Here is a 15,392-nt window from a genome sequence, read left to right as displayed (position 1 = left end):
AATAACTAATCACTATAAAACAATAAGTATTGAGTTAGCAAGAAACCCATAGCTGATCATAGACATAGATAATAATGCCATTCAAATAATGATAGTTTACCTGCTTCCCTCTTTAGTCTATTAAAATAATGAATTCAAAGACATAAAAGGACATATTTCATGTATTCAGATATTTGTTGAGTACCCAGATGTGTTATATACTCTTTTGTTATTTTAGTTAGGCAGATCAGCGAGGTAGAAGATAAGAAGGTGAAGGTATCAGAGTAAAATAACAATCAAAAGAACAAACCAGCCTCTGGTGGCTCACATCTGTAATCCTAGCAACTCAGGAGCCTGAACCTTAGGATTGTGGTTCAAAGTTAGCCCAGGCAGAAAAGTCCCCATGAGACTCTTATCTCCAATAAACTATTCAAAAAAAAAAAAAAGCCAGATGTGGCACTGTGGCTCAAGTGGTAGAGCACTAGCCTTAAGCACAAAGGGACTAGGGGACAATACCTAGGCCCTGAGTTCAAGCCCCAGGACTGGAAAATACAAAACAAACAAACCCCAAGGTTCATATTGTGGGTTCATGGAAAGGGTAGAGGGAGGATCTTCATAATGAAGGAAAGACATACAGAAAGCACCCATAAACAACATAATTTAAATGGTTTCTGAAGAAGAGTGGCAGAGTCCTTTCTGTTGCTGAGACCAGAAAAATATTTCCATTTTAAGGAAGACATACCCTCAAGTAGTAAAAATAGGTTTTCAAGGATCTCTATAAATTTTTAGGACTGTCTTGGTGGCTCAGTGTTACAGTCATTAAACTTAGAACTATTCTGAATGGCACAAAGAGAATGTGTCACACCAAAACTGATCTGCTGCATGGAATAGAATTACAGAATATTAAATGATACAAACTATGCTGGACTTTGGAATCGCCAATGCAACTTAAAAGGCAGAACATTGTAAAAAAAAAAAAAACTCATCAAAAACCACTTTCCTGCCACTTTCATCTCAACTCGTATGTTCTGTGTTCTGTTTTTTTTTGTGTGTGAGCTAGTACTGGGACTTGAACTCAGGGCCTTACACTTTCAACTGGCCTTTCCATTTAAGGCTAGTGTTGTACTATAGTGGAGCCACACCTCTACTTTGAATTTTTTGCAGATTAACTGGGTATAAGAGTCTCTTGGGTTTGTCTGAGGTCTTCATATCATGAGACTTAAATCTCAGCTCTCTGAGTATCTGGGATTACAGGAGTAAGTCACTATCTTAGTCACACTTGTCCCTTAACGTGTCTTAGATGTTGAGAAGTCTTATGGAACAGATGACTTAGTTAGTTTGGACTCCTAAAAATGTTTCATTTTACTCTGGCTACATCTCACTGTCATGGTGTTATTCAAATGTATTCCAGTCACTTTAATATAACTCAAAATAATATAGGCCCCAACATACTTTGGGTAATGGTGGATTTGGTGTATTAAGGCTTTTCGTATAATGTCTTTACCTTGGTCTTCTTGACCATCTTCTTGCTAGCATTTTATCCTAGCAAATATATGAAAGTTTGCTATCAAACTACACCAACTCTGTCAACAATCTGTCCGTGTTGGGGATCAAACCCAGAACCTCATGCAGTCTAGGCTAGAACTCTACTGCTGAACCATACCCTGAGCCCAATCTTGCTTCTTACCGCCTCCCTCCATATTGAATATGCTTTCAATGAAGGATGTAATTGAAAAGTTTTAAAAAGTGTTAAAAGTTACTAAGTGACACTCTTCAAGAGGTGATTTGGAGTTGGAGATGTGGCTCAAGCAGTAAGAGAGCCTGCCTAGGTGCTTACGAAATGCTGGGACCTGAGTTCAAACCTCAGTACAGAAAATGAAAGATAAAGGTGTACTTGGAAATAAGTCCCTGTGCCTGCAGTGATCAAGGATCTCTTACTATTTAGGGAAGTCAAGGCTTACTTGTTCTTATTTGCCCTCTAAAGGAGTTTGTGTGCCCGGGGCTCACGGGCCGTGCCAAGGAGCTAGGATGTGGCTCTATGTGACTATCACTACATGAATCACCGACTATGCCTTGATGGTTGTTTTCTTGCTGAAGGAATGTGGTAAATGCTTAAAGCCGGTGGGAAGCAAGGTGGCCTGGAAGGCTGGGGGGCGGGGCTTATAACTAATTGACTTGCCAAAACACCACTGGTGTCCCAGCCCCGCCATCTACCTCCAAGGTGTCTAGTCAGTGTCATCGGAGAATTTCTGTACCCACTATCCTATTTTAACCATGATTTGGTTTTGCTGTTCTCATCCATTATTCAGATCCAAGACAAAGTAAAAGAAATTGAGCAGAGCAAGGCCACGAGCCAGGAATTCAGCAGGCAGATTCAGAAGGTGGCCAAAGACCTCACAACGATTCTGACAAAGCTGAAATCCAAAACGGACGACTTAGCTCAAGCTAAAGCTGACCACAAGGTAAGGGGGAGGGGAAAGGACGGGGAGGGGCGCGGCCAGGCGAGGGAACTACTCTCCTGAAGTTCGTTTCATTTGGGAATTCAAGAGAGGAAAAACCCCAACGTCACTAGCAAACTTCACTAAAGCTCCATCATAGAAGTAGGCATATTGCCATGCAATAGCCAAAGTCCACTAGAATAATGTAGCATTAGAACCAACTGCAACTATAGATATACACGCACATGAGTCCAAAAGAGAAGAAAATGAAAAAAAAAGAAATGACTTTGTAGTACAAGTTTGTAAATTCCCAAGTAAATCTTTTTTGTGCGTGTGTGTGTGTGTGTGTGTGTGTGTGTTTAAATCCATTTTCTATTGAGAAGTAGTAGAGTGACTTTAATCCATCTGGGTGGGGCAGAAGGGACACGGGAGACCTCTCACTCAGGAAATAAACACCAGGATTACAGGACGTCCTGCTCTGCCCCCTCAGCAAGATGGGATCCTAGTAACATTGCCGTCTTACACGCTTGGCTTTTACAAATCCTTCTGATCTTAGACAATTTGGAGAAACGTATCTTCTGCAGTCTAGAAGTCTCCTATTCTGTGACTCCTGCAGGTGCTGGGAGAGGAACTAGACAGCTGCAACGCGAAGTTAATGGAATTAGATACAGCAGTACAAAAGTTCTCAGAGCGCCATGGTCAACTGGGCAAGCCATTGGCCAAGAAGGTGGGAAAACTGACTGAACTTCACCACCAGACCATTCGGCAAGTGGAGAATCGGCTTGCCAAGCTCAGTCAGGTACGTGTGCCATATTAGTCCTCAAAGTGCTCTAAGGAATAAGCTTTAATCTGACTTTCTCCTGTAATAACACAAGTCAATTAAATGGTGTTTATTTCCTACCATGCTTTATATTCCTAAGATTTATATGTAAACCTACATGTGTTTCATTCCAGACCACACAAGTAGATTTTGAGGGTGAGTATTTTGTAAACTAGAGTATTTTGTAAAACAAAACAAAAAAAATTACTAAACAATTTTCATTAAATCACTTGAGGAAAAATTCAGGCATTATAAACTAGGCTGTATTTATTTCTTTGCATTTTCCAATGGGTTCAGGTAGTGTATCATTTTTGTTTAAACTCACATTTTAGTAGTATTGAGGTTTGAGGTGACTAAGCAGGTGCTATAACCCACCATCATGATTTTTTTCTTTGTCTTTTTTTTTTTTTTTGAGGGGAGGGATGGTTGCTTGTGGGCCTTGAACTCTGGGCTTAGGTACTGTCCCTGAGCTCTTCAGCTCAAGGCTAGCGCTCTACCACCTGAACCACAGCACCACTTCTGGTTTTCTGGTCGTGAATTGGAGATAAGAGTCTCACAGGACTTTCCTGCCCCAGCTGGCTTTGAACTGTGATCCTCAGAACTCAGCTTCCTGAGTAGCTAGGATTATAAGTATAAACCACCAGCATCCAGCACAATTCTTTCTTATAAACTAGAGTTTCGCACATCAATTAAGTATTTTTCTATAATGAGGGTCAAGTTAAAACTAGCAGTTGAGTCTGAGGGGAGGGGTGACTGATCAATGAACACTAGACACTTGAATGGACATGTTAAATTGTAACCTTCTTGTACCACATTTTACAATCAGAAAAAAAAGTAAATATACCATTCTTTTTGCAAGTCCTGGGACTTGAACTCAGGGCCTGGTCACTGTCCCTGGCTTCCTTTTGCTCAAGGCTAGCACTCTACCACTTGAGCCACAGCGCCACTTCTGGCTTTTTCTGTTTATGTGGTACTGAGGAATCCAACCTAGGGCTTCATGCATGTTAGGCGAGCACTCTACCACTACGCCATATTCCCCGTCCTACAATTTTATTTTTAAAACTAGGAGTGAGTAACCAATAAATGAGCGTATTGAAATGTGGTGGAAGGTGAAAAGGATAGGAGGGAACTCTATAGAGGAGTAAGATTAGAGTATCAGGGTTTATAGATAACAAGTGTTATCAGAATCTAAGTGACTTTTGTTTGTTTATTTGTTTGTTTTCAGGCAGGATCACATTTGGAAGAGTACAATGAAAGTCTTAGATTAGTTTTGAAGTGGATTGACAAAGCTAAAGTCTTGGTACACGGAAAGATAGTCTGGAATTCTTCCAACCAGCTTCGGGAACAGTACATTTTGCATCAGGTAACATTAAAGCACTTCCAAAAAGAAGTGAAGAGGAACTTGATTTAACTGGCTTAGACGGACTCAAAATTTAGAGGGCTTAGGATGTAAAACTATTGGGAAACCAGATGAAAAAGAATATTCCAGTGTTTTGCTTTACCCGCAAGTAGCCACCGCTGAGATTTCATGAGATGTCTATAAATAAATTTCCACCACTTCCCCCAGACCTCCCTTCCTTTAAGACTGAAAAACCCTTGGCAGCTTCGTTGCGAGGGAAATGCTTGAGGGAAGTCTTTCCCACAAAGAGATCTAGCGAGGCGTGGAGAGATGCCGGGCTCCATGCACAGGCTCTGCTAGCTGTGATTGTGCAATGCAGAGTACTTTTCCTCTCTTAATTCTGTGTTGTCGTCTCTGAGACAGGGGATAAATAATATCCATGTGTCAGATGTAAGAAGACGAAACTGTTCCACGGACGTGCAGATCCTACAGGCCTGGCCCCTCCCTAGCTACCTGGCACGTGTAGGTCCCCTTAAGCGGTCCTTGGCCTCCCGTGGCCTTCCCCAGCACAACCGGGAGCTGACCGTGAGTCTGTATCACATGATGGCTGAATTACTTCATTTCCTCTCAAGTCTTCTGCCAAAAGTATTCTTTTACTTTTGGCCAGGCTTACCCAGGAAATTATATCATCCTTTTGTAAGATGGACTTGAATTCCTTGGCTAGATGCAGATATATAACAGACTAGTTAGTTGTCTTGTAGTAAAATACAGACCAACTTTTATTTTTATGTGTATATGGTCATGTATGTGAGATTTTTCTCTCATCTATAACATATATATACTTGTTTTTCCAACCCCCTCTTCCTTTCTAGTTAATAGAGTTCTGCACAAAAACCTCCTGCTTTTACATCCAACTTGTAAGCACTCAACTTCATTAGAAAACCTAAAATGCAAATTAAAGTAAAAAGCAAGAGAGAATTTTAATTGTCAGGTTAATAGTATTTGGGTTTCTTTTTAAAGCCTTGCTTAAAGAATGAATAGCTTTCAGCTCAACACTAATAATGCATGCCAGTAGTCCTAGCTATTCAATGGGCCAAGAGACCTGAGGATCTCAGCTGCAAACCAGCCTAGACAGAAAAGTCCATGATACTAACATCCAGTTAACCAAGCAAAAGGCTGAAAGCAGAATTGTGGCTCAAGTCGTAGAGCATCAGCCTTGAATGAAAAAGCTAAGGGACAGGGCCCAGGCCATGAGCTCAACAGTCAGTATAGCAGAAAAGGAAGGGAGGGAGGGAGGGAGACAAAGAAAGGAAGAGAAAGAAAGAAGAAAGAAGGAAAGAAAGAAAAGAAAGATGAGCTTTCAAAATCCTTACAATCTAGTAAAAAAAAGTTTTGAATAATAATTACTAAAATAGTGATCATTAAAGATATCACTACTGTGGCCTATTAATTATACTTGTTGGATTCACTATTGTCTATAATCCCAATTGTCAAAAATATTTTATGTGCTACTAGAAACTTAGTGTTTTAAAGAAAAGTTAAAAAATTTGACCATCAAATAATGTTTCTGGGTAAATATTTGCATAAAACAGGAGATCATTCAGTCTAAAAGCATAGTGAAGGTTTTTCTTTTCTTTTCTTTTTTGGACAGTCCTGGGGCTTGGACTCAGGGCCTGAGCACTGCCCCTGGCTTCTTTTTGCTCAAGGCTAGCACTCTGCCACTTGAGCCACAGCGCCACTTCCAGCCTTTTCTATATATGTGGTGCTGAGGAATCGAACCCAGGGCTTCATGTACACGAGGCAAGCACTCTACCACTAGGCCATATTCCCAGCCCCCTTTTCTTTTCTTTCTTTTTTTTTTTTTTCTTTTGGCAGCTCCTGTAGTTATTCATTGTTGTGGTATTAGATAACGTTTCCAATCTAGGAATGTTGGTAGGCCTTAGGAATACAACAAATAAAAGACTCCTGACCCCACCCACATGGAGCACATCAGAGAAGAGATCATTTTTTTCTCTTCTCTTTTCAGTTATACTGGGGCTTGAACTCAGAGCTTTGTGATCTCCCTGGGTGTTTTTTTGCTCAAGGCTGTCACCCTATTGCTTGAGCCATGTGGGGAGGGGAGGGCAGGGGGAGGGAAGGGGGAGGGGGTGCATTTCAATACAAGTTGGTACGTATAGGGAGAAATCAGTTGTTAAAGCAACAGCAGGAGGCCGCCTCCCACCTCAGTTCTTTCCTTCTCTTGACATTATTGCAGGTGGCTTCTACCTCTTTGTCTTCCTTGTCACAAGTGCTCAATGATTTGCTCTTGCCTATTTTAGCTTCTTTGAGCGATAGATATCTAAATCTTCAAACTTAGATATGAGAGGAGAGCTGACTAAGTGTGTGTGAGGCTGGGAGCCCAGAATAGTCCTGAGCTTTCTTGATGCTCTGTGCTAGCACTCTACTCCTCCTTGAGCCACAGCTAGACTTCTGGAGATAAAGAGTCTCAGGAACTTTCCTGCCCAGGCTATCTTTGAACTCAGATCTTCAGACTTCTGTCTCCAGAGTAGCTAAGGATTATAGGTGGCTGACGCAGCCAAGTCTTTCTTTCGTTCAGATGTGGGAAGTGGCAGATCTAGAGATGTGGTCAGCGTGGCTGAGCACCACCTCTGCTAGAATTCTCTCCCGCTGCCTCTCACCAGGGCATGGCCTGAGGCGGACTGAGTGGGAGCCCCAGGGCCCCACACCCGGAGGGTTCCTGGCCTTTGCTTTTCTGTAGAACAGGGATGGCAATCCGGTAGCCATCAAGTAGGAGACCAGCACCGGTGTTCAGGGCAAGCATGGTGGACAGCACACGGGAACCTGCGAGGCACATAGGGGATGGGGGGATTTGAACTCAGTTCTCCTGGCTCCTCTTCCCAGCCTGCTGGGCTTTGTCCACACAGTGTTTCTTGGCTGTAACCCCTCTGCCTGCCTGCCAGTTTCATGCCTAGTGACCATTTGCTCTAGACCCTGCTAGAAGAATCCCAAGAAATCGATGGTGATCTGGAAGCAATGGCTGAGAAATTGCAGTGCCTCGCGAGCATGTACCACACCGAAAAAATGTCTCAGCAAATGGCAGACCTGGGCCGGGAGGCCGAGGAGTTACAGCAGATCATCAAACGTCGATTACAGAATCTCCAAGATGCAGCCAAGGTACATTTCACGATTTCAAAGGGTGATCCAACACCCGTGACCCTCTTCACTTCCCTTTAGAATAGGATCTCACCTGTACACCTAAGCAGACCGCCATCCTCCTGTGTAAACCCCCTTTCTAGCTTAGATGACAAGCACACAGCCCCTGAAGCAGCCTTCTGTTGATTGAGTTGTGATCATCTCAGCCTCCCGGGAGATGAGATTACAGGCACCACGCTCCGTGCCTGGCTGTGGTTTCTTGACTTGGATGCTAGTCTTCATGGATGACTTTGAACCTCCGTGTTGATGCTTCCCTGGCTTTTACTCTCCAGGACATGAAGAAATTTGAGGCTGAGCTAAGAAACTTACAGGCCGCTTTGGAACAAGCTCAGGCAATGCTGACTTCTCCCGAAGTGGGTCGCTTTACTCTCAAAGAGCAGCTGTCCCATCGACAGGTGAGCAGAGAAACTTTAGGGTGGGTAGATGCGGGCCTGCACTTTAAACACCGCCCCCCCCCGGACACCGTTAGGGTCTTAGCACGAGATGCGTTACTGAAAAAGATCCATTTCTTACAGAATGGTTCTAACTTGTAGCTCTAATCCAGTAACTATCTTTTGTGTGTGTGTGTGTGTGTGTGTGTGTGTAAGCTGATACTGAGGCATGAACTCAGGACCTGGGTGTGTGTAATTGGAAATAAGAGTCTCACTCACTTTCCCGCCTCAGTTGGCTTCAAAGCACAACCCTCAGATCTTAGCCTTTTGAGTAGCTAGGATTGCAAGCGGCAGTGACGGGTTGGGGATCTCTTATCTTCCGCACACGCCAATGTCCGCGTTCACTCTCTGAATGACGGTCCCTGCCCTTCCAGCATCTGCTGTCGGAGATGGAGTCGCTGAAGCCCAGGGTGCAAGCCGTGCAGCTCTGCCAGAGCGCGCTCCGGATCCCGGAGGACGTGGTGGCCGCCCTGCCGCTCTGCCACGCCGCCCTGCGGCTGCAGGAGGAGGCCAGCCGGCTGCAGCACTCCGCCATCCAGCAGTGCAACGTCATGCAGGCAGGTGCCCCTCTGCGCGGGCTGGCACGGGGCTCGGCCCGCTGGGCATGGCGGAGGAGGCAGCGGCCGCTTTCCTTAGCTCTGCGTGGGCTCCGCCGTCACAGCGCAGCCCCGGTGCTGAATCAGACAGACGGCTTACATAAAAGGAGAGTCCGGTGCGATCGTGTGGATCAACCACGGAAACCTGGGGGACGCTCCATTAAAAATATCCTTCCGGGAAAACTACCTTTTGTGGATTTTATTTTTATATGTGAAGGGTGACTCCGAGAGCACCCCGTATCTGCTGCTGTTCATTTTCTTTTATTCATCTGCCAATCATTTAGAACCTGGTGACAGAGGCTGTTATCAGATACCCCAGAGCATTTTCTATATGTCTCAGCTTCTTGACTCATTAAATACATTTTTGTATAGCAGGAAATGTATTACTGAATACCTTTGCCCCCAAGCAAAACTCTTTGTCGGGCTGGGGATATGGCCTAGTGGCAAGAGTGCTTGTCTCCTATACATGAGGCCCTTGGGTTCGATTCCCCAGCACCACATATACAGAAAACGGCCAGAGGGGGCGCTGTGGCTCGGGTGGCAGAGTGCTGGCCTTGAGCAAAAAGAAGCCAGGGACAGTGCTCAGGCCCTGAGTCCAAGCCCCAGGACTGGCCAAAAAAAAACAACTCTTTGTCTCTTCACCTAATAAGAGAAAAAAAAAAACTGACCTCAAAGAAATAGTGGAATTTATTATAAATCCTCTTCAACTAGTTTTTTACTAGTTTTGTCAAAAGAAATATCAGTGGCCCTCTAAAATCAGTATTTGTTTATTTATTGGGGGATAGATTTTTTTCACTATGTCAGGCAGGCTGCTCTTGAACTTGATACGTAGCCCAGACTGGTCACGGTCGTACCATCCTCCAGCTCTACCTCCCGAGAGCTGGGCTTACAGGCATGTGTCACTATACCTGACACTAGGGGTTCATTTTTCTTTCACCTGTTTTTGCTTCTTACATCACCAGGTAATTTGTTCAACATTAAATTCCTGAGGCCAGAAATCATGCGTGTCCACGTTTTTATCTTGTACTTCAGCGCTTGTCCAAGGGTTTATTTGTTCAGTATTTCTTCAGTGGAGAAAAAGAAGCAAAGGTGTCCTGTGTACAGTTCCCACCTTCTGACCGCTGCTTGACATCTTAGTATGAGTAGGCTGGAGAGAATCTTCACCATGCACCAATTTTGATTCCATCAGTAATTCTGTTATAGTGTTTGTGTGCGGGCCTCTTCTGAGACTTGAACTCAGGGCCTGAGCACTGTCCCTAAGCTTTTGTGCTCAAGGTTGGTGCTCCACCACTTGATCCATAGCTCCATTTCTGGCTTTTTGGTTAGTTAAGTGCAGATGAGAGTCTCACAAACATTCCTGCCCAAGCTGGCTGTGAACCTGGATCCTCAGATCTCAGTCTACTGAGTCACTAGGATTACAGGCATAAGTCACTGGTGCCTGGCTATAATATTTTAAAGAGAATTTGAGCCAACTAAAGACTCTACCCATCCCTGATTGCCGGGACATTGGAGACGGGAGGTGACACTGTCCGTGCAGTAACTGGCTAGTGATCTCGAGATGAAATGATGGTTTTTTCTTTTCTCTGCTAAAGGAGGCCGTGGTGCAGTATGAACAATATGAGCAAGAGATGAAGCATCTCCAGCAGCTGATAGAAGGCGCTCACCGCGAGATCCAGGAGAAGCCTGTGGCCACCAGTAACATCCAGGAGCTGCAAGCCCAGATTTCCCAGCATGAGGTGAGAGAGGCTGGAGGCGAGCACCAAGGAGAGGAGGCTTGGCTGGAGACTGCAAGAGGGACACTCACCCTGCTCTGCTTGTAAGGAGTGGATTCCTGGGCAGCATTTGGCTGGCTGTGTCATCAAGCTGGCCTATAATGCCAGTGCTTAGGAGGCTGAGACAAACAGAAAAAGGAAAGAGGAAAGGAGGGAGGGAGGGAAGGAGGGAGGGAGGGAGGGAGGGAGAGAGGGAAGGAGGGAGGGAGGAAAGAAGGAAGGAAGGAAGGAAAGGAGGGAGGAAGGGAGGGAGAGAGGGAGGGAGGGAGGGAAATTAAAATATACACACACTTTTTTTTTCTGAGAATGAGTAACCTATTAACTCACTAGCACTTCATTTTATTTCAGTGGATTTGCCACAGCATAAATAATCAACCCACAAAAATCATGAGATACAAGCAGGCTCAACCTGGGTTAACTTTGAAATGCAGATTTTCATAACCCATTAAATCAAAGTCATTGGAAGTGGTAACTGGGCTGCTTTTTTTTTTGGCACGAGGGGCTGGGACTTACAAAGCAGGTGCTCAAATACAGGCCTTTTTCCTTCGTTATTTTCCTCATAGGGTCTCCTCCTAGCCGCCATGCCTAGCCCCTGTGTTACATTTGAGTTACAGATGAGTGTTCCATATAATTTAGATTTTTTCAGCACAGGAAAAGGGCACTCACTGTGATTATGTGTTTACGTCTGCAGGGCCAGACAGCCGCTGCTGGGACTGGTCCTGGGGCACGGGTGGGAATGGGTGGAATCTAATTCTGTCTACTTCACAAGGGACGACCACATTTACTCTTAGGGAAACTCAGTTTCCTTGGACTCAAGGAGCACAAGTTCCTGGCAGATGCTTCCCATATTGATGGGAGCCAGTTATAGCTACTGCCATTTATCATACCCGTGACCTAGCCATTGGAGTCCATGTAGTAAACAACTGTTTCATGCAAAGAAATCCCACAACTGTCTAGTAATTGAGACTCTCTAGGTACAGCACTAAAGAAGTACTGGGTCTTTTTGTTGTTGTTGTTGTTTGCTGGTCCTGGGGATTGAACTCTGGGCTGAGCACTGTCCCTGAGCTTCTGTTGCTCAAGGCTAACACTCTACCACTCGAGCTACAGAGCCACTTCCAGCTTTTTTTGAGTAGTTTATTGGAGATAAGAGTCATGGAGTTTCCTGCCTGGGCTGGCTTTGAGCCGTGATCCTCAGATCTCAGCCACCTGAGTAGCTAGGACTACAGGTGTGAGCCACTGGTGCCAAGTGTAATGGCTTCTTTTTTTTTTAAACTACATTTTAAAAGTCTCTGTTCTGCTCTCCATTGGAGTGAGGAAGTCAAGCCTCTGGCTGAGTTCTGCTGGGCTGTTTGCCCCTCCTCTCAGTTTTGGTTGGGAGATGAGACAAAACAACACTAACAGCGTGGTAATAGTGTGCATGTGGTACATCCATCTACACAAATGAGCATGCAAGCACACACTATCATTTAAACACACAGATACTTAACATCTTTGTGATAGGATGTGTTCTACGCACAATGATGTAAATGGCACTAAATGACAGCTTTCCCGGGCACAGGAACCAAATGAAAAGAATAAATAAAGATGCATGAAAACATTTAATCTTTATAATGTGCATTCGAGCAAGAAAGTATAACTAATATTTAACGAAAGTATAACTAATATTTAAGATTACCATACTCCTAAAACAGATCTCTCCCAAAATAGAGCTATCTTCTGTCTAGAATGAATTTCCAGTAAGTTCTTGACAAAAGTCTTTAAGCTTCTATCTAATATTCTGTCACAGTAGTTTTCAAAAGCAAATGCAATTTAAAGCCATTAAAGTGGAATAACACTTTAAGGTTTGGATGCTCAGAAATATTTGAGGTGTGGTTAGAATGCGTGAGAGAGAAAAATTCATCGAACGCACATACATCATTTCGTTCAGGGAACAATTTCACGCGTAACATCTAGCTAATCTGAAGGGTAAAACGACAACTGGACAGGCACTTAATGTTGTGACCCATCCAAAATAAACGATTGGCGTTTCTTGAATGGATTCAGTACAAGGGCTGAGCACTGGGGTTTTTTGTTGTTGTTTTGTTTGTTTTTTTAAAGTTTTAGTTATCACATGACCTAATTTCCCTGGCATGAACCATATGGTAAATTCCAAAGGCCTGTGAGACCGTGCAAAGCAGCTTGCGGGTTCTGGATTGTTAGGGATTCACGATTGCCGAGGAAGCATCTCCCCGGGGCTAGGAGTTCTCCCCGGTGCTCCTTGGCCTCCCGCAGTCCCGGGGCGGGGCTGGCTGCTCGCTGCTGCTTCTGTCTCTCTGTGGTCTGCTTGGGGCTGAGCTGAGATGCAGGCAGGCAGGCTGGCTGGTGGCCGTCACCGCCGCACATCCTGCCTCGCCGGCGCTGCCATCTCATTGGCCGGCGCTGCAGGAAGATGACTGCTCTGACAAGCTTCCTATCCCGGCTGCCTCCCCGCTCTGACACGGCCGCGCCGGCGAAATGTTTCCCCAGGAGCTGGCGCACAAGATCAAGGGCTACCAGGAGCAGATCGCCTCGTTGAATTCCAAGTGCAAGATGCTGACCATGAAAGCTAAGCACGCCACCATGCTCCTGACGGTGACAGAGGTGGAGGGACTGGCCGAAGGGACGGAGGACCTGGATGGGGAGCTCCTGTCCGCGCCCACAGCCCACCCCTCTGTGGTCATGGTAAGGATCACGCCGGTCCCCCAGCCCCAGCCCAGGGGCTGGCTTTGCCCTAGAATGGACCTGGACCCCTCCTGAGTGGCCCTTGACCCCCTCTAAGCCTCCATTTAGACATGGGCCTTTTAGGTTTGAATTAAAGAACCATTTCCTCGATTCTCTGGGAGTACATTAGGACCGGAGCCAATCTTTGACACTGTAAACAGGGACCACTGAAATGAAACACAATTATTTGCATGAGGCCCTGAGTTCCCCCTCCCAAGACCTGTTCTTTCATTGGATTGTCATTTAGCGATACTACTGAAAAGGATCTGTGCTTTGTGTGTTTAAAAAAAGAAATTCCTTTGCATGGGTGGTCTCGTTTTTTGGGGGATGGGAGAATTACAATACATATATTTATTTAGTTACATTTTCCAAGGGAAACTGGCTGACAAGGTAACTGCTTGTACTTTGTTGTTGAGTGAAATTTAGAACAGAAACTACGGTGAGGAAACAAAAACCATAGAAATAGAGAATTCAAAGTTTTAGCTATGGGTTTTGAGAAGTACACTATATATATTTCTGTTGTATAGCATTTATTCCGTCCCATTGAAATTGCATTCTGTGTTCATTCACTTTCCGGTTAACTTGCACTGTCTCTTTTCTACATGCTGTGCCTGGAGCAATGTAAAACTACACCTATGGCCTTTGGAACCATAGGCTACCTTGATTATTTACCTCTTTTTTTCTTTCTTCCTGAGTATTGCAGGGTGGGGGGGGGGTGACTTCAAGGCACTCTACTACTTAAGCCCAAGATGTTGCTTTTGATGCATTTATTTCCCTAGGATGTTTGGGAACTTGAGATGCCATAAAGGAGCGTTGTAATTCATCCATTTGCCCTCCCTTCACTCCAGTGATTCATGAGTGTCTTGGAGATTAAAAAGAAAAGTTTTTTATCAACAGCAAAACTCTTGGATGTCATGCCCACACCCATCTGTGTTTGTTTCTGCCATTGATCCCCGAGAATGTTCATTTGAGCACACGCTTTTATGTGCTAACGCAGAATTTACTATGTCAATTACCCTCACCCATGTTACATAATGATCTGTTTTGGCCTTGCATCAGGCCAGGATTTTTGGCTCACCTGGCTAACCGATGTTCCTGTCCTTCTGGCCGCATTTCCTGTAGATGACAGCAGGTCGCTGTCACACTCTGCTGTCCCCTGTCACGGAAGAGTCCGGAGAGGAGGGAACCAACAGTGAGATGTCCTCCCCACCCGCCTGCCGCTCCCCCTCGCCCGTGGCTCACACGGAAGCTGCCGTTAGCCAGGTATCTCGCCTTCATTTCCTCTCTCCTTGACCTCCGGGCAGACGTGCAGCTCTGTCCTCGGTGCCCCAGAGGCTCAGGGTGGGCGTCTCCATCACTGCATTTGGTTCAGGGCCACCAGGTGTTCTGATTGCGCAAAGATGACTGCTCGGTGAGACCTCTGGCCCTGATGTCATCCCCTTTGCCTGTGCGACTGACAGTGAGATAAGCAAACAATCAGGTCCTGGAAGTTAGAGCCTGAGAAGGCTTCTTTGAAAAGTGACCTTGTGGCTTCCATTCCTCCAGTCAGGTCGAATAGGGGCTGGCATCCTAAGAGAAAATGAAAGGAATCTGCCACACTCTTATAAAAATAACATAATTCTAGGGCACGCTTTACATTCATTGAATACAGTTCTGATGTTTACCACACCGATTTTGCCTGTCAGCAAACTTGTGTGCATTATACTATGCATCTCTCTCTCTCTCTCTTTCCTCTTTCTTTCTTTTTGTGTGTGTGTCAGTTGTGGGGCTTGAACTTGGCCTGGGTGCTGTCCCTGAGCCTCTTTGTACTCAAGTCTCATTCTCTACCACTTGAGCCACAATGCCACTTCCATGTTTTAAGGTCAATTGGAGATAAGAGTCTCAGGAGGACTCCTCTGCCTGGGCTAGCTTCAATCTGTGGTACTCGGACCTCAGCCTCCTGAGTAGGTAGGATTACAGGCGTGAGCCACTGGCGCCTGGCTGCTTTTATTTCTTATAACACAAAAAGAATACAGAAATAATTATGAGAATAATTATGGGCTACCTTCTAGCATACAATGCATTA

The 15,392-nt window shown here is 45.0% G+C and overlaps 1 protein-coding gene across 1 annotated transcript in view; it reads left to right on the top strand.

The window, feature by feature from the left end:
* The window catches only part of Syne1 (spectrin repeat containing nuclear envelope protein 1), a 367,506-nt gene that overhangs the window by 220,931 nt on the left and 131,183 nt on the right, over positions 1 to 15,392 (top strand). The window contains 9 exon segments of the mRNA XM_048354307.1: positions 2,289 to 2,441; positions 3,034 to 3,216; positions 4,463 to 4,600; positions 7,565 to 7,750; positions 8,062 to 8,184; positions 8,595 to 8,777; positions 10,409 to 10,552; positions 13,094 to 13,288; positions 14,450 to 14,590. Of these exon segments, the coding sequence (XP_048210264.1) occupies positions 2,289 to 2,441; positions 3,034 to 3,216; positions 4,463 to 4,600; positions 7,565 to 7,750; positions 8,062 to 8,184; positions 8,595 to 8,777; positions 10,409 to 10,552; positions 13,094 to 13,288; positions 14,450 to 14,590 (1,446 nt within the window).

This window comes from Perognathus longimembris, chromosome 9 (assembly GCF_023159225.1).
Source record: "Perognathus longimembris pacificus isolate PPM17 chromosome 9, ASM2315922v1, whole genome shotgun sequence".
NCBI lineage: Eukaryota > Metazoa > Chordata > Mammalia > Rodentia > Heteromyidae > Perognathus > Perognathus longimembris.
Note: the sequence above shows the minus strand (reverse complement) of the source record. Positions and strands in the feature narration are given on the sequence as shown.